This window comes from Panthera onca, chromosome F2, assembly GCF_046562875.1.
Source record: "Panthera onca isolate mPanOnc1 chromosome F2, mPanOnc1 haplotype 2, whole genome shotgun sequence".
In the NCBI taxonomy this organism is placed as follows: domain Eukaryota; kingdom Metazoa; phylum Chordata; class Mammalia; order Carnivora; family Felidae; genus Panthera; species Panthera onca.
Window position 1 is genome coordinate 17894397 of NC_138356.1, and position 24346 is coordinate 17918742.

General features: G+C 33.9%; 1 protein-coding gene across 15 annotated transcripts in view; it reads left to right on the forward strand.

Annotated features, from left to right (window-relative positions):
• Positions 1 to 24346, forward strand: part of CSPP1 (centrosome and spindle pole associated protein 1) — a 154168-nt gene that overhangs the window by 37766 nt on the left and 92056 nt on the right. For 7 of the 15 annotated variants that reach the window (XR_013553383.2, XR_009603485.3, XM_060610672.3 and 4 more), the window contains exons 4-8: positions 7113 to 7216; positions 7936 to 7959; positions 12289 to 12369; positions 13699 to 13800; positions 15019 to 15458. Coding sequence is in view for 13 of the 15 variants with exons in the window: in XM_060610672.3 (XP_060466655.3) it covers positions 7113 to 7216; positions 7936 to 7959; positions 12289 to 12369; positions 13699 to 13800; positions 15019 to 15458 (751 nt within the window). In the remaining 2 variants the exon portion in view is untranslated. Of the gene's footprint in view, positions 1 to 5274; positions 5294 to 7112; positions 7217 to 7935; positions 7960 to 12288; positions 12370 to 13698; positions 13801 to 15018; positions 15459 to 24346 lie in introns of those variants that run through there. The other 8 variants (XM_060610683.3, XM_060610680.3, XM_078441467.2 and 5 more) reach the window with 4 other exon arrangements.

The following is a 24346-nucleotide window of genomic DNA, read 5'->3' on the forward strand; positions in this document are numbered from 1 at the left end:
CAGAAGGTACCTCTGAGGACTCCCAACACACACCTTTTCATTTTTTCTGGTTCCTTTTCAATTCCCACACTAAACTTTGGGTACTTGAAGGATCCATCTTCCATGACCATAGTCCCTATGTGTTTTTTATCCAGGTAATAACTCTCAACCTTATGTCAAAATACTGTTGATCTGTATTTTAGGCTCTAAAACTTTCTTGATTTATTTTATTTTTCATGCTTAGAAGTAATTATTTTGGAAATCAAGTAAAGTGATTACAGATGAACAAAGTAAGATAAAGAGATTTTACTCTTGTTACTAGAATTTTTGTGTGATTTTTAAAAAATCATCTTATTTTATCTTACTTTTTTTTTAAAGTAGGCTTCACTGCCAACGTGGAGCTGGGTATGGGGTTTGAACTCAAGGCCATGAGATCAATACCTGCGCTGAGAGCAAGAGTTGGATGCTCAACCTACTGAGCCACCTAGGCATCCCTAAAAATTCTTTTTAAATACAATTATACTCATGGAAATTTGGAAAAGAATAAGGAAGAAATAAATTACATTGTTTAATTTAAAAAGTATCAGAAAAGAAGCAACTGCAGAATTATCAATTGCATAGAAGCTCTGAGGTTTAGACTAAGGTAAAAATACTACAGTTAATGTAAAGATTTTGGAACTCAGGCAACAGGAAATTGTTGATGGTTTTCTAGTTTTTTAAGTTACATTTTCAATTAACATTCTTTTCAGCATTTGTAGTCTTAGGTTTCTCTTATTACAGATTAAATGCCAGACATTCTACTGCCTTTTTGCAGTTTGTATAAGTCAAGTGAGTCCTTTGTAGTCATACCTTTATAGCTAAAGTTTGAGTACAGTGTCCTCCTCTATTAAAGCAGTTATGTCACTTGATAACTCACCTGTTCATGAAAAGTCCTTTTATTATTTCCTATAACTAGTCTTTTGATTATGTTTACATAATAACTTCTGATGGTGATATAATGAAAGAAAAAACTAAGTGTTCCTAGGTAATTTGTTTTATAAAGCATTTATTATGAGTGCTATGTTAGAAGTAAATTAACTTTAAAAAGATTGTGTACTTTATTTTGAATAGTTTATTTAGCCCATAGCCACTATAGAAACTAATACTTCTAATTGATGTAGTTCTGAAGCATAATGTTAACTGGCTTAGAGTCACTGATGTTGTACTTGGTGAAGTGACATCACTTCAAATGACCCTAAGGTGACTACTGCTTTACTTGCCAGTAGAACCATCATAAGACAACTACTCTGAATAAGTAAGTCTGACCATGTTTCTTAGCTCATTAAGTCCATTGAGATGCCATAGTTAATGCATAGTTTAAAATGAACAGAATATTAAAATTGTTCCATACAGTTCTTAATTTTGTCTTACCTACCTCTAATGCCATGAAATGTTGGTACTGGATGACAAAAGAAGAATTAAACAGTTAGTATTTTCTGTTGACTAAACCTTAAACTAATAACATTTAAACTAATTCAGAAGGCATTATGTATTATTCTTCCTTGTCTTTGTCTTTTAAGACAGTATTGAGTTAATAGTAAAAAGCAAATATTCTTGATAAATAAAATTGAAATCAGTATAAATAGTTATTTATAAATGAAAATCATATTTTAGTTTCTATTCTTCCACATATCCAGCAAGCAGGATTGGAAAACAGTGGTAAAATCTAAATATATGACTTCAGAAACTGTAAATTACTGTTCCCCGAGTAGGAAAGCCTCACATGGTGGGAGACATCATCCTTGTTTTCTTTTTCTCCTTGACACAACAGAGTAACCATTGTGACTAAGGATATGTAACTTTAGTTACTACTTATTATGCTTTCCATGCAGTCAGACTGCCTAAAAGCAGAAATGAAATATTAAGAATTGTGTTTTTTCCCATTCTCTCATTCATTCCTCTTATTCAGGCATTCATTCTCATGTACTCATTCATACATTCATTGAGTGAACGTTTCTTGGGTATAGCTTGTATGCCAGGCATTATAAAATTGAAGAAAGCATGGCCTTACGTTCATTGACTTCATAGTTTTGTTCCATGTGTGATACTCTATTCTGAATGTGAGAATCAAAAATTTCTCTCTTTAGGCTTCAATTCTGTTATCTTTAAAAATAAAGTTAGATTCTTTTTGAAGAAAGAATGCTTTTCTAGGATGATTTAAAATTTTAAGCATATGGGATATTTTTGGGAGTGTTGAGAGCATCAGTGAGAGGATTCTAAGGAATCCTCTGCTTTACCCACTATTACCAGGATTATGGAAGCCAGAGGTATGTATCAAGAGAATTCCATGGTGTTCATGGTGGAAAGTGGAATTTAATTATTCCATAAAAATCAACAGACATTCATTTATATTTATACTGCATGGGTCTTTCCCCGCTGAAATATTTGTGATGTAATAAAGCAGATATATGATACTTTTATGGCAAGTCCCATCATTTAGGTGCATTGTGTGCAAATAAAGTACAAATATGGTGAAATTCATAGCAGTTTATAAACTGCAGTTTGTTATTTCATCTATATTTTCATTAAGGAAAATAATTTTATTCTGTTTAGAAATGATAATTTTTATACTATAGTATTACATATTTGATTTTTTTATTTTAAATTAAAATTTTGTATTTTATCAGTTTTTTTATTCCTCCAAAATGGCAAAATGAAGGAATTTACCCCAAAAGAAAACGGGAAGAAATGACAGCCAAGGGCTAAATTATTACAGATATAAGCAAGATCCCTGAACTAGAATGTAGAAACACTATAATAAGAATATTAGCTGGTATTGAAAAATGCATAGAATCCCTTTCTGCAGAGATAAAAGATATAAAATTTAGTCAGGACAAAATTAAAAATTCTGTAACTGGGATGCAATCTTGAATGGATGCCTTAGCAGCAAGGATGGATGAAACAGAGAAGCAAATTAGTGATTTAGAAGATAAAATTATGGAGAATAATGAAACAGAAAAAAAGAGGGAAACAAAGGTAAAAGATCACATTACAAGACATAGAGAACTCTGTGACTTATTAAAAAGGAATACCATTCTAATCATAGGAGTCCCAGAAGATGAGAAGAGTGAGAAAGGAGCAGAAGGTTTCTGTGAACAAATTATAACAGAAAACTTGACTAATCTGGGGAGGACACAGACATCAAAATCCAAGCAGCACAGAGAACTCCCATTAGATTCAACAAAAACCAACTATCACCAAGGCATATCATGGTAAAATTCACAAAATACGCAGTCAAGGAAAGAATTATGAAAGGAGTAAGGGAAAAAAGTCCTTACCCTATAAGGGAAGACAGATCAGGTTTGCAGCAGACCTATCCACAGAAACTTGGCAGGCCAGAAAGGATTAGCAGGATATATCCAACATGCTGAATCTGAAAAATATGCAACCGAGAATTTTTAATCCAGCAAGTCTTTCATTCAAAATAGGAGAGATAAAGAGTTTCTCAGACAAACAAAAACTAAAGGAGTTCGTGACGACTATACCAGCCCTGCAAGAAATTTTAAGGGGGACTCTTTGGAGAAAAAACGAAACAAAACATAAAAGACCAAAAGCAACAAAGACTAGAAAGGACCAGAGAACATCACCAGAAAGTCCATCTCTACAAGCACAACAATGGCACTAAATTCATGTCTTTCAGTACTCACTCTAAAGTTCAATGGACTAAATGCTCCAATCAAAAGACATAGGGTAACAGAATGGATAAGAAAACAAGACCCATGTATATGTTGCTTACAAGAGACCCATTTTAGACTTAAAGACACCTGCAGAGTGAAAGTATGGGAATGGAGAACCATCTATCATGATAATGGCCGCCAAAAGAAAGCTGGAGTAGCCACACTTATATCAAACAATCTAGATTTTAAAATAAAGACTGTAGCAAGAGATGAAGAAGGGCATTATATGATAATTAAGGGGTCTATCCACCAAGAAGATCTAACAGTTGTATTTATGCCTCCAACATGGAGGCACCTGGAATATATAAATCAATTAATCACAAATATAAACTTATTGATAATAATACCAAAATAGTAGGAGACTTCAACACCCCACTTACAGCAACAGATCATATAAGCAGAAAATCAACAAGGAAACAATGGCTTTGAATGACACACTGGACCAGATGGACCTAACAGATACATTGGGAATGTTTCATCCTAAAACAGCAGAATACACATTGTTCTCAAGTGCACATGGAACATTTCCAGAATAGATCACATAATAGATTACAGTTCCATACTTCAAACTGTATTACAAAGTTGTAATCATGAAGACAGTATGGTACTTGCACGAAAACAAACACTCAGATCAATGGAACAGAATAGAGAACCCAGAAATGGACCCACAAACATATGGCCAACTAATCTTTGACAAAGCAGGAAAGAACATCCAATGGAATAAAGACAGTCTCTTCGGCAAGTGGTGCTGGGAAAACTGGACAGTGACATGCAGCAAAATGAACCTGGACCACTTTCTTACACCACACACAAAATTAAACTAAAAAATGGGTGAAAGTCATAAGTGTAAGACAGGAAGCCATCAAATTCCTCAAGGAGAAAGCAGGCACCAACCTCTTTGACCTTGGCTGCAGCAACTTCTTACATGTCTCCGGACGCAAGGGAAACAAGCAAAAATGAACTATTGAGACCTCATCAACATAACAAACTTCTGCAAAGCAAAGGAAACTATCAGCAAAGCTAAAAAGCAGCCAGTGGAATGGGAGAAGATATTTGCAAATGGCCTATCAGATAAAGTGATAGTATCCAAAATCTGTAAAAAACTTATCAAAAGTCAACACCCCAAAAACAAATAATCCAGTGAAGAAATGGACAAAAGACACGAATAGACACTTTCCAAACAAATCCAGATGGCTAACAAACATGAAGAATTGCTCAACATCACTTATCATCAGGGAAATAAATACAAATTAAAACCACAATGAGATAGCATCTCACATCAGTCAGAATGACTAAAATTAACAACTCAGGCAACAACAGATGTTGGCAAGGATTGGAGAAAAAGGATCTCTTTTGCATTGTTGGTGGGAATGCAAGCTGGTGCAGCCACTGTGGAAAATAGTATGGAGGTTCTTAAAAAATTAAAAATAGAACTACCCTACGACCCTGTAATTGCATTACTAGGTGTTTATCCAGAGGATACAGGAGTGCTGATTCGATGGGACACATGCCCTCCAGTATTTGTAGCAGCGCTGTTGACAATAGCCAAAGTATGGAAAGAGCCCAAATGTCCATCGATGGACGAATGGACAAAGAAGGTGTGATATATGTATTTATAATGGAATAATACTCGGCAATTGAAAAGAATAACATCTTGGCATTTGCAACTAATGTGTATGGAACTAGAGTGTTTTATGCTAAGCGCAATAAGTCAGAGAAAGACAAATACTATACAATTTCATGAATATGTGGAATTTAAGATACAAAACAAATGAACATAAAGGAAGGGAAGCAAAAATAATATAAAAACAGAGAGTGAGACAAGCTATAAGAAACTCTTAAATACAGTGAACAAACAGGGTTGCTGGAGGCATATTTGTTGGGGGATGGGCTAAGTGGGTCATGGCCATTAAAGGAGGGCATTTGTTGGGATGAGCACTGGGTGTTATATGTAAGTGATGAATTACTAGGTTCTCTTCCTGGAATCATTATTTTTTTTTAATTTTTTAAAAATGTTTTTTATTTATTTTTAAGACAGAGACAGAACATGAGTGGGGATGGGGCAGAGAGAGAGGGAGACATAGAATCTGAAGTAGGATCCAGGCTCTGAGCTGTCAGCACAGAGCCGGACGTGGGGCTCGAACTCACGAACTGTGAGATCATGACCTGAGCTGAAGTTGGACGTTCAACCAGCTGAGCCACCCAGGCACCCCTTCCTGGAATCATTATTACACCATATGTTAACTACCTTGGATTTAAATTTTAAAAATGATAATTTTTTTAAACTGTAGTATTACATGGTAGGAGTAGAAGAAGGGAGAGGAGCTTCAAAAATCTAAACACTCAATATCTGTGCTTCTTGACATAGTATTTTACTGTTAAAATGTTTCCAAAGTAGTGTTATTTGATTTTAACTGCTTTATTGAGATATAATGTACATAGTATAAAATTTACCCATTTAAATTATACAACACTGATTTTTAGTGTATTTACAAGTTGTGCAGCCATCACTGTTGTTACCATCCCAAGATGTCATTTGGTTTTTGAACTCTATGTAATGAAACATAATTCTAAATTAAAGTTTTCCTTAAAATATTAACATCCTTTTACAGAATTTCTGTTGGAATGATGAAAAATTCTAGAAGTGGGCTCACCTTTTGTGTGTGTGGTGATTGTTGCACAACACTGTGAAAATACTTAATGCCACTGAATCATATGCTTAAAAATGGTTATAATGAAAATTTTGTAATATGTATATTTTGCCACAACAAAAATTAATATCCATTTATGTGAAGTCAGAATTGGTGGCTTAACATTAAAAGTTTTTGGACATTTCAGCCTGAGCCACACAGTTTTAATAATTTTTTCTCAAACATTTTATAATAAAGATATTCTTAGGTTAAAATCACATTATTAATTAATTAAAACAGAACTTAAAATTGTTGTATTTGTTTTTATAGAGATTTCAGTAGGGTTAAGTGAGGAAGTAAAGGTAATCAGCTTTTCTTTGCTTTAATTTTGTACTCTGTGAAAAGCCACATTCCAAACAATGCAGAACCATTTATCTAAAGGGGATAAAGTAAACGTGCGCATGCACACACACACAGACAGACACAGTAATTTAAAAATATCTGTTTATAAATGCACAAAGTCTCTGGAAGGAGATGCGAGAAACAGTGATGTTGGTTATTTTGGGCAGGAGAACGAGGTGACAGGTTCATGGGTGGGAGGCATATTTTCCCTATGTGAATGTATGACCTACTGAAATATTTTAAATAAACAATTCATTATCCCGATCCTGGTCTCAGAATCAGCATGACTGTGTTCTTACCTACTGTGCTCTGGTGACAGCATATTGTATTGAAATTGACATTGGTTTGAAAATGAGCTATATTATTTAAGTTGTTCTCTTTCTAGGAATTGATTATGGATTAAGTTTACCACTTGGGGAAGATTATGAACGGAAGAAACATAAACTAAAAGAAGAATTGAGGCAAGATTACAGACGCTATCTTACTCAGGTAATAAATTCTATTAATTTATGCTTCAGATCTTATGCTTCAGAATTCTCCTAAATTATTTTCCTAAGGTTTTAGTCATATGTATTAATTTTTAGGTTTTCAGTGGTATCTAGCAGTAGGATATTATAGTGAAAGTTAAGTGACATGTATGACATTGGTAGAAAAAAAATGGTGCTGAGAACTAGTACCATTGACTCTTGACCTTTGGAACAGGGTAGTGGGTTTTAATTTTAAATCTGATGGTAAGTTCTTGTTGTTCATGTTTTCTGTAGAGTTATCATGGTTTAAAATAGCCCAATTATGATTCCGAACTCCTCTACTCCCTCCAAACATGTATTAAAATGACACATGGGGTTCTAGTTGCTAATTATTTTCCTGTCAGCTAAGCTTATAAAAACTTCATTTAATATATTTATTTAACCTCCCAAGTCTTTGCTTTATGATTTAATATATTTACTTAGCAGAACCCTTGTTTTAAGTATATTTGGTTAAATTATGTAATTTCTAAGCTAAAGATTTCTTGTAGTTTTCAAATGCAATTTATTTTTGAAGTTACCAAATTATTTTAAACAATCATGATGTTTCTAGTCATCTCAAGATATTCTATAGTTTTTTCATACTTTGTAATGTTTGTTCCAAATGTTTAAGTGGTTTCCTATTTATTCTGATGTGCACATGGAGAGAAAGAACTTTGAATACTTTGTTTCCCTTGACTTTAGGGTATTACACAAGCGAAAAGAAAGGTAGGGTTGCCTGCAAAACGTTTTCCTTTCATTTTTCTTTTCTTCTCTTTTCTTTTATTTTTTTAGATCTAGTAGCTTGCAGTTATTTTCATTTTATGATGTTGCTCTCAAACTATTAAGAAAAATAACTTCATTTGTGATTTTGACTCTTTGAATGGTAACATTTTGTATCCTTTTACCAATGTCAGTCTATACATTATAATTTTCCATTAATACAATCAGGCACTATTCCTTTTGATTCCTGCTTTGCATTTATTTTTATTGCTTTCTTATACATCTTTTAGAAATATTCTATGGCCCATTTGTTTTCAGCATGCCAATTTTTTTCTTCTAATTTTGCTAATCACATTAAAATTAATAATACTCAGGATATTCTAAGATGTTTTTAAAGTGTGTTGTCAGGATTTGGATTACTCAATATTTTTGCACCCAAACGCATGGACTGCATTTGTAAATTTATACTGGAAAACAAAAACACTATAGTTTTACAGAACTTTAAAAAAAGTATCTCACGCATCCATCATCATTCACCCAACAGTTTTTAAGCACTTATGAAGACGAATTTATCTTCAAGGGGTCTTAAGAGTCTGGTTGTAGAGATGACATCATACAGGTCAGAAACTGATACCTAATAAGGATATAATGATTAGGAGAGACTCCAAGGTGTTATTTTGTAAGACACGATAGGTAGAATTTGGATACACTAGAGGGTAAATCAAGGAGAGGACGTTTTCCAGATGGAGAATATAGAATAAAGAAGGACTTGGAAGGGAGGCTTTAGCTTTGTATGAATGAGGCATATTGGGTTTACCAGCCTAGGTTGGTTAGACTAGATTATTTTTGAGAGTAGTAAAAAATAATGATGTAGACAGATAGGAAAGCATCAGATTAGGTTTTTTTAAAGGAATTTTATTTGTGTAGGTATGTATGTATGTATGTATGTATGTATGTATTTTTTAAGTAGGCTCTATGCCCAACATGCAGCTTGAACTCACGATCCTGAGATCAAGAGTTGCATGCTCTACTGACTAAGCCAGCCAGGTACCTCAGATTAGGTTATTAATTTCATATGTGTGAAACACTATACCTCCTTAAGCAGCCTGTGAAGAGCTCAATAACTGTTTTAGGACTGTTAGTTCTGCATATTAGAGATTCTTAGTGTTTATTTTAAATTATTGCTACAGATTTTTAACACTTCTTTTCCCGCTAATTTTCAGTCTGTTCATGCTACTTTCCACAATGATCCTGTTTCTTACCAATTTAAATACTTCATTGTCTCCTCACTGAGCTTCTGGATAAAAATGCATATTCCTTAGCATGGCATTTGAAGTCTTTTGTATTCCAGCCTGCCTCCCTCGCCTTGTACTCAGTTTTGTCCCCTCTCCCAGCACTCCTTTGTTAGGTGAGGTTTTCCTCTGGTATCTACCATTTTCACTTATCTACTTCATAGATAGAAGGTTTTAAAAAAGAATGATGGTAGGAGGCATAGGAAGAAATTGCCTTTATGAAGGAGAGAAAGAATCAAGAAAGAAAAAGAATCAAGGAGTACAAATCTTTAAATTCAAATGGATATGAAGGAGTTTTGGTGTTGGAGTATCAAGAATGTGGTTATGATAGAGGAGCAGTAGTTTCTTAATATGCAAGAGACACATTTTGGTTGACATATGAGAACGTGGACATGGAAAGGAAGGCAAGGGAAAAAGAAAATAACAGGATTTGGGTAGGTGGCTGCAGTGGCTTCCTTGACCGCTAGAATATGTATTTTCCAAGTCTACTCTTTTTAGATATTTTTTTGTGGCTTCCAGACTTGGATTGTGTGGATAGTTAAATTACAAAAAATCAGATCTTTAAATTTTGCCAAGAAGAGCCATTAAAACAATTAATTACCATCTCTTTCCCAATTTTTAGAACAAAAGACACTTGGTCATCTAACATTGCAGGGAGAATATATTCTCAGGAGAATAAATTTTTTTTTTTTTTTTTTAATTTTAACGTTTATTTATTTTTGAGACAGAGAGAGACAGAGCATGAACGGGGGAGGGGCAGAGAGAGGGAGACACAGAATCTGAAACAGGCTTCAGGCTCTGAGCTGTCAGCACAGAGCCGGACGCGGGGCTCGAACTCACGGACCGCGAGATCATGACCTGAGCTGAAGTCGGCCGCTTAACCGACTGAGCCACCCAGGCGCCCCAGGAGAATAAATTTTAAATTGAGTTAATAAATGTGTATTTCCAGCCCAGACTTCTCTCCTGAACCTCACACTTACTCTATTTGGCTACCTATCTTAGAAATCTAATGGGTATCTTATGTTGAACATGTCCAAAAGAGAACTCTAGATTTCTATTCTTCCCTCTCCCATCCTTTAGAAGCCTGGAATGTTTGTAGCCTGTTCTTTTAATTTTTTTGTCACAGTACTTATCATCTACTAACATACCATACTCTTCCTTATGTTTATTATTTCAATTTCCTTTGCTTGAGTGTAAGCTTTAGGAAGGCAGGGATCTTTGTTTTCCTCACTGATGCAACTCAGATGTTTCAAACAGTTTGGGACATAGGCTCTCAATATTGAATGAATGAGCGAATGACTAAAATTTAGACTTTTGAATAACTCACTATATTGTCCTTATTATGTTTTTCATTTTATTGAAAATTTCAAACATTATCCTGGGCCTTTATAGGGAGTTGCCCAGTGAAGGAGTGAGGGTGCTGTATCTCTGTCTTCCAAGGGTTGGAACTCTGAATGTGTTTTTTGCACATGTATAACTACAAAATGGCTAGGTTTATAGTGTACTTTTTATATAAGGGTTAAACTGATTTAGGGATTTAGTCAGGTATCCTATTGTTTTCCTTGACAAGTAAGTTTAGAGTTCTATACAACCAACTTTCATATTAGCTTTTGTAGCACAACTTATTTGTAAATTATTTGTAAATTCAGATTCAGTGAAACCTTTTTAATCGCTTAGTTTTATTAATCACTGTTCCCAAATGTTTTAGATATAACTATATTATAGCAGTTGGTACATTAAATTGTAGTTAATTGTTTACATATTTGTTTCCCCAGCAACACTGTAAATTTCTTACATATAGGGAATATATTCTCATCTTTGTCTCCCTACCACCAAAAAAAATAACTTTTGTTTTAGGTAGTCAATAATTAATGAATAAGTAAAAGGCATGGAGCTACATAGGTTAACAAATATTGATTGATTTAATCCTCATAAGCTAGTGATTTAGATCCCTGTTTTACACACAAAAGAACTGAGGCAGAGAAGTTAAATAACTTCTAGATTGTGACTACAAAGTAGCAGTACCAGAAAGTTGGAGATCATATATATATTTTTCTAATCCTTGTGATTGCTTTATAGCCTTCAAAGAGATTTTACATTCTTTTTTAATGTTTATTTTTGAGAGAGACAGTGCGAGAGTGAGAGAGGAGCAGAAAGAGAGAGAGGGAGACACAGAATCCAAAGGAGGCTCCAGGCTCTGAGCTGTCAGCACAGAGCCCAACATGGGGCTTGAATGCACGGACCTCAAGATCATGACCTGAGCCACAGTTGGACGCTTAACTGACTGAGCCACCCAGGCACCCCGAGATTTTACATTTTTAATCCTCTTTGATCATTATGCCAGCTTTGGTAGATAGGCAGAGCGGTTACTATTCTCATTTTATGGTAGAAGCCTAGATTAGGAAGATTAGGTAACTTGCTCAGTGTGACAGAACTAAGTGTTGGGGCTAGTCCTGGAGCCTATGTCTTTTGACTCCTAACCTGATGGTCTTTTTGCTACACTGCATTTTCTAAATGTTTAATGATCAAGGATGGAGGTACACATAAGGAAACAGTGTTCGTAGTTTATATCTTCTGGCATTTGAGTGGATATCCACTCATAAATTATTACAGGAAAATTAGTAAACAAACATGATTGCAGTGTGCACACGGATCTTGGTGAGCAAGTTTAAATTGGCCTTAAGAACAAAAGGACAGTAGGGCACTGAGGATGAAGAATATGTGTTTAGATGAGGAATATAAATTGAAAAAGAGTTTCCTTTTTTCCTATGCTTTTGAATCATCTGGAATATACATATATGTATGTAGCAAGTGAAAATTAAGACCTGATTCTCTTCTTCAGGGAGTTGTTGATTGGAAGAAAATTCTGTTTCCTAATTACTTTTGTTATGAACTCTGTAGAATTGTACTTTGTGTCTTCATCTCCATTTCATTCTTTTGCTCTGCATAAGTAATCACTTAGAAAATAGAACGTAAGACACATTTATGGAACATTTTATAAAGGCAATTAGATAATATATTTTTTTAATGTGTATGTATACAGAAAAATTTTCTGTCCACGAGTGAAACAGATCCATCTACTCTGGGAGTTTCTCTTCCTATTGGTGAGAGGTTATCTGCTAAGGTAGGTGAATAGGAGTAGTTATTGTGAGTAATAGTTTTATGAGGCATCAAGATAATTAAAGAACATACTCCTGACTTAAATGCAAGCAGAAGATTGTATCATTTCCCATACTTGAATATATGCCTTTTAAAAAAGTCTGCGGAGTCTCTGTGCTGTTTTTTAAAAAACTTCTGAACGTAACATTTATAACAATGTAAGAAGATACCTTTAATCTGTGAATTAATTGAGTATATAGAATATATATTTTTCAGCATTGGTTTTGAGCTTTAAATTCATTTCATGTGTCACAGTTATCAGTGAGATGAGTAGATGAGAGTATACTGAGCTTTTATGTAGGGTGAGGTCTGGGGCTATTTGAATGTATTACTATCACTGTACAAATAATATGTCCATACTCTTTAGAGATGGACTAATAAAGCACTGCAAAGCTAGGTGAGCGATCACAACATAGTACATAAGACAAATGGGCAGTAGTAAGCTTCAAAAGATGACCTAGTTAAATCTTTATCTCTTTTTTAGATTGTGCTGTTTCAATGACAGTGGAAGTATTAAGGCTTAAGAACATTTCCTGTGCTTCAACAAAACATTTACCTTATATTAGTGTCTGTGATAATTTTACCTTCTTATGTTTAAAATACAACAAGCAACTTCTTTATACTTGGGAAAGAAATGGTTAGCAGCAGGTGTTTTGGCTGTAGGGTGGAGGAATAGAGGCAGGAGATACCCCTGAGAAGGAAAGAAGGAAGGTAACCTGGTCAAATCTCCTTGGAAACATGCTGACAACTCTCCTGGCAAACACACTCATGTATTTACTAGTGGGACGGTTTTATTTATGAATGCCTTTTGCAGAGTGCACCTGGATTTTCTAAGATTGCTGTTGGTAAACAAACCTAGAATCCCATGGATTTATGGGGCATGGCTTTTTGGAAAATGTTAACTAAGTGATGTAACTTATAAAATGTATAAAATGGAGATGTTTCACAACCAAAACACCTCCCTTCTATTAATGACTTCCTGTGTTAACCTGGACCTAAGTGTGTAGTAATAGTAATGCATATTTTAATTTTTTTTAAAATAGTAATGCATATTTTAATTTTTTAAAAAATAGTAATGCATATTTTAATGTGACAAGAAAGGATGTGGGGAATTGCATTGGTGGTCTCAGACCTTTTCCTGCCCCTCTTGTGCCTTGCAACTATTTCTGTCCTTGAAATTATTAGCAGTGCTTGATTCTGGGTAATATCTTATGTTGTATGTGTTTGATTGGACATAAAGGTATTTTTTTCTGAAGTTGGAATTTTAACATTACCTTTTGGTTTTTATTTTAAGGAAAGATTGAAACTTGAACGCAACAAAGAATATAATCAGTTTCTCAGGGGTAAGGAAGAATCCACTGAAAAGTTCAGACAGGTAGAAAAGAGTAGTACTGAGGTAGGTTTTCCTTTTAAAGTAAATCTTTAACACCAAAGGTTGAATATTTTGTACTTTATTGATAATATTTTTGTATGTTAAACATTTCACTTGGTTTTTATGTAAATATTTTAAAGAGTAAACCAAATTGAACTAAACTCAGGACAGTATTTAGTTTTATAAATGGTTTTATCATATGTTGAAGAATCTACCCTACTTTTTAACTTTATTGGGGAGGTATAATTTTAGAGATTGACTTTAAGTGATTTTTAGTTTTTAATTTTAAGTGATTTTTAGAACATTGACAATTTCTAGCTATATATATATTTTTCCACATTTAAAAATGGTTGATGTGGGGCGCCTGGGTGGCGCAGTCGGTTAAGCGTCCGACTTCAGCCAGGTCACGATCTCGCGGTCCGTGAGTTCGAGCCCCGCGTCAGGCTCTGGGCCGATGGCTCGGAGCCTGGAGCCTGTTTCCGATTCTGTGTCTCCCTCTCTCTCTGCCCCTCCCCCGTTCATGCTCTGTCTCTCTCTGTCCCAAAAATAAATAAAAAATGTTGAAAAAAAAAAAAAAAATGGTTGATGTTACGGGCACCTTGGTGGCTCAGTCGGTTAAGCGTCCAACGGGCTCAGGTTATGATCTCGCGGTTTGTGGATTTGGGCCACACGTCGGGCTCTGTGCTGACAGCTCGGAGCCTGGAGCCTGCTTCGGATTCTGTGTCTCGCTCCCTCTCTGCCCCTCCCCTGCTCATGCTGTCTCTCTCTGTCTCAAAAATAAATAAAACATTAAAAAAAAATGGTTGATGTTTTTGGGGCCCCAAAATTGAGCACTTTCTATATTCTTTGTGTTAAGAATTTAATTTGAAATAATTGGAAGCAATTTTACCTGCCAAAGTATGCTTTAATATTTCCTGGGATAGGAATTTGCATTTAGTTTATCCTCTCTTTTTATACCCACTTACTTATATCACTGTTGATGGTTTATTTAATATTTATTATGTTTTGAAGGATAGCATTTCCATGAAGGTTTTTTTTTTTTTTTCTTTATAAAGATATTTCTTTGGGTGATTAAGCCTTGGAGTTGAGATTGTAAGTAGACTCAGCGTCATTTGAGGGTTTAATTACCTTTTAAAAAATAGAATTGTATTAAGATCTGTTTCTTGTTTTCTATTTGACCAGGACAAGAATCAAAAAAATAGAATTGTATTAAGATCTGTTTCTTGTTTTCTATTTGACCAGGACAAGAATCAAAGAAATAAAAAACCTATTAGTCAGGTTAAGCCTGATTTACCTTCACAAATACAAACATCTTGTGAAAATTCAGAGGGTCCTAGGAGAAATGTCTTAACTCCTTCGGAGGCATATGAAGAGCTTCTAAACCGAAGAAGACTAGAGGAGAACAGATACCGACAACTAGATGATGAAATTGAATTAAGGAATAGAAGAATCATTAAAAAAACTAATGAAGAAGTGGGCATTTCCGATAAAAAACATCAAAGGTTTGCCAGCAAGGCTGACATTCCAGAGAGAAGATTTAGCAAGTTTAATGAGGATCGTGTTTTTGATAGACACTATTATAGACCAGATCAAGATCCTGAAGTAAGTGAAGAAATGGACGAGAGGTTTAGATATGAAAGTGATTTTGATAGAAGACTTTTGAGAGTGTATACAAATGACAGGTATTTACAACTTTATTTTTATTTTCTTTGTTTAATATTAATGTTATTTTTTATCATTATGCTAGGGAGAAGGAGTTTCATTTGATTTACATATTTGATTAATTATAAGATGCTGTCAATTTTAGGTTATACCATTCTTTTTTATGTGCCACCGAAGGAACAAATACAATTCCTGAAACGGCAAGAAAGGGACCCTGTAATAAAGCTGTGACACTGAAAGGCTACAACCTTTATGTAAAATTAGATGGGAAATAAACTTTTTCACAGAAGGGGACAGAAAGGAATCTTCCATGTCTCAACCTTGGCACTGAACAGAGGGTGTACAAAAAAAAAACTTGCCTGAGATTTTGAACTGTAAGCCAGTACTAATTGAGGTTTGCAGTCTGAATTCATGTTGCTTCTATTGTCTGAAAAACCTTGAGGCAAGAATTCAGTGTGGTCTCAGATTCATAATGCCCCTGGGTGACTGACAGGAGAAGAACTCTTCTTTGCCATAACTTGACTTAAAACCAGGTTGATGGCAATCCCAGATTCACATGTTAAAATGTGGATAAAAAGGACATTTTAAAATAGATGAAATACAGCTTATTCCTTTAATTTTCCTATGCTCCCAAGTACTTCTATCAGTATATTTCATTGTTTGTAAGTCACTTATTAAACATTTACTTAAGTAAAATGATACCAGGTTTTTACTATCAGATTTTCAGGTGCTTTTCAGTTTTTTTGATGATTGTTTTTGGGACACTATTTGTAATTTCTTAACTGCTACACTGGGGTTTTATTTTATTAAGTCATTTACCTTAATACTTACAATTTGCTATATTTAAAGGAACTTTTGATTTGGAGATAGAAATATGGCAGGGTTCCATATTTGTCAGTGACTTGTTAACTTGCAAGTGTTAAATCTAAATTTTCACGAGTTTATGAGACCTGTTTCATTAGTCCAAATAGATTACTTTTTAAATATTTTAGAAAATTTCTGAGATCTATTGCTGTACATTTAGTATTCTAAATATTAGTTAATCCTAACTAAATGCTAATATTCTAAATATTAACAGAACCTTTACAGTTTGTTGTCTTCTACTTCTTATTCTGTAGCTGTTATGGCCTGCTCACCCAGTCTTTTTAATTAATATTCACCCTGATTTAAGTGATATTAACGAAAGATTAGATTTTTGCAGTGCTACTTGTCTTTATCTCTGATTTGAATTGTTTGTGCTTCAGAAAATACTCCAAATCCTATAATGTTTTATATTTAAAAATGTTTATAACTGAAGGTAGTCAGAGGCTGCCTAAACTAAAAGAGTTCTCAAATAGGGAAGTGCAGGTAATCTTGGACTCTTGGTTCTGCCTTCTTTGTACATGAGAACATTTTTTTCCTTATGGTGTCTGTTTATCTTTAAAGTATAATGTAATGCTATCTTTTGAGTTTGGAATTGCAAGAAACTTATGATGATTGCTTTTAAAAAATATTTTGATATATTTTTTTGTAATTATATCCTGTGATAATTTTAAACTTGAACAAATTAATTTCAGCCTAATTTTTTGAGAACTAGCTTATTTTCTTATGTATCCTATAAATGAAGTGAACTCTTTCTATATAACCTTTCCAGGTAGCATTTTAAGAATAGATTAAACATGAGGATCAGTGAGTATAATTCCTGGTGTACATTTTAAAATGTTTAAAAGTATTTCTTCAAATTTAAATCATTATTATATGTTACTGCACTTTGTTAATGCATAAACTTACATCTCCAGATGTAGGTTTTTCACATATGTCTCTAAGACATTTGAAGTTAAAATTTAGTTTCTGTATTTCAGATTTGTAGATTCCTTAATTCCCACAAAAAGTTTATATCATTCAATAGTTTTTATTTAGCAGGCAGAGTGGTTGGTAGGAAAAATGACTCTATTTATTAGTGAAGTTTTTTGAGACTAAAGAAATGTGTAACTACATGTGGCTTCTTGCTCTAACCATTTATTCTTTTTTAAAAAAAATTACTAAGTATTGTTGATATGCAGTTGATTTCACATGCACACATAGGGCTTCATCAGTTTTACACATTATGCAGTGCTCACCACAATGTGTGTAGTTACTGTCTGTCACCATACAACATTATTACAATATTGTTGACTATATTCCCTGTGCTGTAGTTTTCATTGCTGTGATTTATTTAATTCATAACTACCAAGTTTGTATCCCTTAATCCCTGTCACCTATTCAGCTCTTTCCCTGTGTGCCCCCACCCTCTGGCAATAAGATTATTGTGTTTATGAGTCTTTTTCTGTTTTTTTGTTATTTGTTCATTCGTTTTGTGTTTTAGATTCCACATATGAGTAAAAGCATATGGTATTTTTCTTTTTCTAACTTATTTCACTTAGCATAATACTCTCTAGGTCCATTCATGTTGCAGACAGCAAGAGCTCATTCTTTTTTATGCTGGCATTCCATTCTATATATATACACCATATGTTCTTTATCCATTCATCTATGGATGGACATTTGGGTTGTTTTCATAACCTGGCTATTGTAAATAATGTTGCAATAAACATTGGCATGCAGGTATGTTTTCAAATTAGTGTTTTCATTTTCTTTGGTTAAATACCCAGTAGTGGAGTTACTGGATCATATGGTGTATCTATTTATGATTTTTGGGCAATCTCCATACTGTTTTCCATAGTGGCTGCACCAGTTTATAGTTCCACCAACATTGCATGAGGGTTCCCTTTTCTCCAAATCCTCATTAGCACTTACAATTTCTTGTCTTTTTGATACTAGCCATTCTCATTGATATGAGGTGATATCTTATTGTGGTTTTCATTTGCATTTCCCTGATGGCTAGTGATGTTGAGCATCTTTTTGTGTGTCTTTTGGCCATTTGTATGTCTCTTTGGAAAAATGAGTACTCGGATCCTCTGCTTGTTTTCTAATTGGATTATTTGCTTTTTGGTTTGAGTTGTGTGAGTTCTTTATATGTTCTGGAAATTAACCCCTTAACGGATGAATCATTTGAAGATATCTCCAGTAGGTTGCTTTTTGTTTTGTTGACAGTTTCCTTTTTGTACAAAAACATTTTATTTTGGTGTAGTCCTGATAGTTCACTTTTGCTTTTGTTTCTGTTGCCTCAGGAGACATATCCATAAATATGTTGTTAAGGTTGATGTCCAAGAGACTGTTATCTGTATTTTCTTTTAGAAGCTTTATGGTTTCAGGTGTCATGTTTAGGTCTTCAATCCATTTTTAGTTCATTTTTGTGTATGGTATAAGAAAGTGGTTCAGTTTTTTTGTTTGTTTGTTTGTTTGTTTGTTTTTGTTTTTTTACATGTAGCTGTTCAGTTTTCCCAGCACCCTTTTGTTGAAGAAACTGTCTTTTCCCCATTGTAGATTCTTGTAATTGACTGTATAAGTGTCGGTATTTTCCGGGGTCTGTATTCAGTTCCATTGATCTATATGTCTGTGTTTATGCCAGTGCCCTACAGTTTTGATTATTATAGCTTTGTAGTACTATTTTGAAATTTGGATTGTGATGGTTCTACCTTTGTTCTTTTTTCTCAAGATTGCTTCAGCTATTAAGGGTATTTTGTAGTTCAGTACAAATTTTAGGATTATTTGTTTCTTCTGTGAAAAATGCTGTTGGTATTTTGATAGGGATTGCATTGAATCTGTAGATTGCTGTAGGCAGTAGGGACATTTTTAATAATATTTTGCCAGTCCATGAACATAGAATATCTTTCCATTTGTTTGTGTCATCTTCATTTTCTGTCATCAGAGTCTTATAAATTTCATGCATAGGCTTTTCACCTCCTTGGTTAAATTTATTCCTAGGTTTTTTGTTGGTTGGTTGGTTGGTTGGTTGGTTGCAATTGTAAGTGGGATGAATTTTTTTTTCTTTCTGCATCTTCATTGATTAGTGTATAGAAGTGCAGCAGTTTCTGTATATTAATTTTCTATCCTGCAACATTACCAAATTCATTCTTTTAATGTTATTTATTTTGAGAGAGAGATTGAGCGCAAGCAGGGGAAGGGCAGAGAGAGAGGGAGAGAGACAATCCCAAGCAGGCTCTGCACTGTCATTGTAGAGCCTGACACAGGGCTTGATCCCACTGACCATGAGATCATGACCTGAGTTGAAATTAAGAGTTGGATGCTTAACCCGACTGAGCCATCCAGGTACCCCACTGAATTCATTTATTAATTCTAATAGTTTTTTGGTGGTCTTTTGGACTTACTGTATACAGTATCATGTTATTTGCAAAGAGTGGAAGTTTTACTGCTTCCTTGCTTTCTGTTGCTTGTCTGATTGCTGTGACTTGTACTTCCAGTATAGTGTTGAATAAAAGTGGTGAGAGTGGGTATTCTTGTCTTCTTCTTGATTTTAGTTAGAGAAAAGACTCTGAGTTTTTCACCATTGATGTTAAGCATGTGTTTTCCATATATAGGTTTTATTATGAGGTATGTTCTGTCTGAATCCATTGTGTTAAGAGTTTTTCTCATAAATGATGCTGTATTTTGTCTCATGCTTTTTCTGCATCTGTTGAGTGTTCGTATAGTTTTTATCCTTCATTTTTATTAGTTTGCATGTATTTAACCATCCTTGCATCCCCAGAATAAATCCCAGTTGATCGGGTGAATGATTCTTTTAATGTATTTTTGAATTTGGCTTGCTCATATTTTGTTGACAATTTTTGCATGTGTGTTCATCAGGGATTTTGACCTGTAGGTTTGTGGACTTTTTTTTTTTTTTTTTTTTAATATACTGTCTTTGTCAGATTTTGGTATCAGGGTAATCCTGGTCTTGTATAAAGAATTTGGAACTTTTCCTTCCTCTTCTATTTTTTGGAATAGTTTGGGAAGAATAGGTATTAACTCTTCTTCATATATTTGGTAGAATTCACCTGGGAAGCCATCTTGTCCTAGACTTTTGTTTGTTGCAAGATTTTTGATTGTAGTTCAGTTTTGTTACTAGTAATCAGTCTGATCAGATTTTCTGTGTCTTCCTGATGGAGTTTTGGAAGATTGTATGATTCTGGGAATTTAGCCATTTATTCTAGGTTATCCAATTTGTTGGCATATAATTTTTCATATTCTCTTATAATCCTTTGTATGTTTGTGGTGTCAGTTGTTACTTTCTTTGATTTCTGAGTTTAAGTCCTTTCTCTTTTTTTCTTGATTAGTCTGGCTAACGGTTTGTCAGTTTTGTTTTCAGAGAACCCGCTCTGTGTTTATTGGTCTTTAGTCTCCATTTCATTTATTTTCTCTCTGATCTTTGTTTATTTTTTTCTTCCTGTTGACTTTGGGTTTTGTTATTTTTCTAGTTCCTTTAGGCATAAGGTTAGGTTGTTTATTTGAGTTTTTTTTTCTTGTTCCTTGAGGTAGGCCTATATTACTATGAATGCTCTAAGAATTGCTTTCACTATGTCCCAAAGATTAGACTCTATTGTGCTTCCTTTTTCATATTTCTCCATGTGTTTTGGATTTCCTCTGATTTCTTCATTGACCCATTGATTGTTTAGGAGAATGTTGTTTAGCCTCCACATTTTCTATATTTTTTGTCCCCCCCTGCACCCCCAACTTGTAATTGGTTTCTACTTTCATACTCCTGTGACTGGAAAAGATGCTTGATAGGATTTCAGTCTTAAATTTGATCTGACTTGTTTTGTGACACAACATGTGATCTGTCCTGTGGAATTTTTCAGGTGCACTTGAAAAGGATGTGTATTATGCTGTGTTTGGATGGAATGTTCCTTATATATCTGTTAAATATATCTGGTATAATGTGTTATTCAAAGCCACTGTTTACTTCTGGATTTTCTGTCTGGATGGTATCCATTGATTTAAAGGGGGTGTTAAAGTCCTCTACTATTACTGTCAGTTTCTCTCTTTATGTTTGTAAATATTTGGTTTATATACTTAGGTGCTTCTATATTGGGTGCATAGATATTTACAATTGTTATCTCTTCTCCATGAATTGACTCCTTTATCATTATGTAATACCTTTTTTATTTTTTGTCTAAGCATTTATTCATAATATATTGTAATCTTAACCAGAAGTTCTTGACAAAAAATAATTATAACTGATTGTGAGAAGTACAAAATTAATTTTCCTTCATTTTCCTAAGTTTCTCTTATTCTTTTTTCTTATAAAATTTAGCATGTATAAATTCTAGTTTTGATTTTTAACAATTTTTGAGTTTTATATTTTTGGTCTCAGTTTTTTTCTGATTAGCCCATAAATGTTTTCATGTGCCATAATGTCTTTATTAATGAACTATTTTGTCCATTTTATGGGAAAGCTAAAGTCCAGGAATGATTTTACACTCTTGAAGTCAAGATTAATCACTGGCAGTGGTTTTAAATAATTAACAAGGTAGTTAACATTTTGTTTAACACTTGTATTCTGTGTGTGTGTGTGTGTGTGTGTGTGTGTGTGTGTGTGTGTGTTATTTATTTATGAATATTTACAATTTAACTAAAATAATGTTTTAGGAGTTTTTATAAGTTGAATGTAATGGTATGTTTCCTAATACTTTGAAATTTATAGACCACTTTTAAATGTGATCCTCCTAGTCTTTGTTATTTATTAACTTGATCTGTAGAAGTTACTGTATTACTTTACTATGTTTACTTTATAACCAATGTTAGCGAGTAGAAGAAACTTTGAGCTTTAAAAAATGCTTTTTAAAGAAGTTTTTATGTGATTAATGCAGTTAGCACTTCCATTCTATTTAACTCTTGATATTTGATAGTTTGTAATCTTAATAGTCATTTAATAAATTTCTGAAATAACATGCCATCTGAAATTAGAATCTGTGTATTATCCACATGGATGAGTACATGCTTACTTAGTGTGGGACATTGTAAGAAATGTGCCTGCTTAATATGTAAGATATAAATGAGGAGAAATGGCTAATTAGAACTTGAGTTATTTGATATAACTTTTTAAAAATATATAGTAATTAATTTTCATTTATCTTTGAAAGGGCTATTTTAATACTGTTATTTTCTCCATTTTAAAGATGGGCTTGATATTAGAAAATCATTTATTAAAGTAAATATAAAAATTGTGAAACAACTGAAAACATAGGGAAAAAGGGTGATCCACAGTTAATAGCTCAGTATTTTTAACATCTAGGAGAGTACCCCTAATAACAGAATTCATTCACATTAGAGAAGTTCGTGATATGAAAACAAGATGATGTAACTATTTTGTGAATTAGATGAGTTAAAAAAATTTTTTTTAAGTTTATTTTTGAGAGAGAGAGAGAGAGAGAGAGAGAGCAAGCGAGCACAAGCAGGGAAGGGGCAGAGAGAGAGGGAGACACAGAATCTGAAGCAGGCTCCAGGCTCTGAGCTGTCAGCACAGAGCCTGACGCCGGACTGGAACTCAGGAACCGTGAGATCTAATCTGAGCCAAAGTTGGACGCTTAACCAACTGAGCCACCCAGACACCCCTAGATGAGTTTTTTAAAAGTAAGGTGAAAAATGATTCTTCCTTGCTGTGAGCCATAGGAATCTATGACCAAGAGATGGTAAATATTTTGTTTTTATGAATTTATAATTTGACTTCACAGCTTGTTGGGTTCCCTTCTAGTTTTTTTTTGTTTTTAAAATCTTATATTAGTAAATTTAAAAAATATTTATGGAATCACTATCTGTAAATAGTTTTTCATTGGTTTAACAAAGTAAGCATAATCCTATTATGAGTCATTTCATACAATTAAATAGGATGCCTTAAGATTTTATTTTATCCTTTTTGGTGAAATGTGTATCTCTGCTTTTATTGGGCCTCTTAAACATTTCTCTAGTCTTGATTTTATTGTAATTGTCAGCAACAGGAGGGGACTTTTATAGTTTTGATAGTGAAATTTTCTTCTTTAGTGAAAGGGTATACCTTAAAGCTGTCTTCCTTATAGGCAGTTCATTGGGAAGTCTTTGTGATTTTACTGTAGAATTTAGCATAGACCTTGACTTTATACATAAATAAAATGATTAATTTGGAAGGAACTTTGAATATGGCCTTTTGTGTTTATGGTGCTTACTTTATTAAGATAGCTCTGTATATTGAAAAAATTGTAAAACATGTTTTAGTATAGTTGCTCTGGATATAGCGTACTTTGGTTATAGCTACATAAAGATAGGTTAGAATTGCAAGTGCAAATGTCTTTAGAGAACTTACCTAAAAATGCAGGAAGCCACAGTTCTTAGAAAAATTTTAGAAAGATTTTTGTATATCTAAATAGTCTTTAATTCTGGTTAATTCTGGTTTAATCACAAAGTATGTTTCTAAAAATTTATAACTTTAAATTTCTTTATATTTGAAAACTTTCATTTGTTCAGGCAGTACTTTACCACATCACATTTATTTTTGTCGAGTAATGGGAGACCACCTCCAGGTTTGGTGATTCAGCAGGAGGACTCACAAGACTTTGTATCTGTAGTTATATTCATGGGTATGACTTATTACAGTGAAGGGATACACAATAAAATCAGCAGAGGAAGAAGGGGCATGGACAAAGTCTGAAGGTAAGCAGGTGCAAGTTTCCAGGAGTTCTCTCCTAGTGGACTCACACCGGACATACTTAATTCCTCCAGTATTGAATTGTGACAGCGTGAGTGAAACGTTGTCTACCAGGAAAGGTCATTAGAGACGCAGCGCCCATGTTTTTATTGTGGGCTGGTCACACAGGCACCCTTTTTCGAGGATGTAGGAAAATTCTGAACTTCTGAAGGAAAGCAGATGTTCAACATAAACTATATGGTTTGTATAAACAGTATATGCACAGTGAGCCACTTTTCTCCATCCGGGGAATGGTGGGACCCCTCCCAAAATATGTGTTCCAGGTGCCAGCCAAGGACCACCCTTCCAAATAGGCATTTCTGATAACTC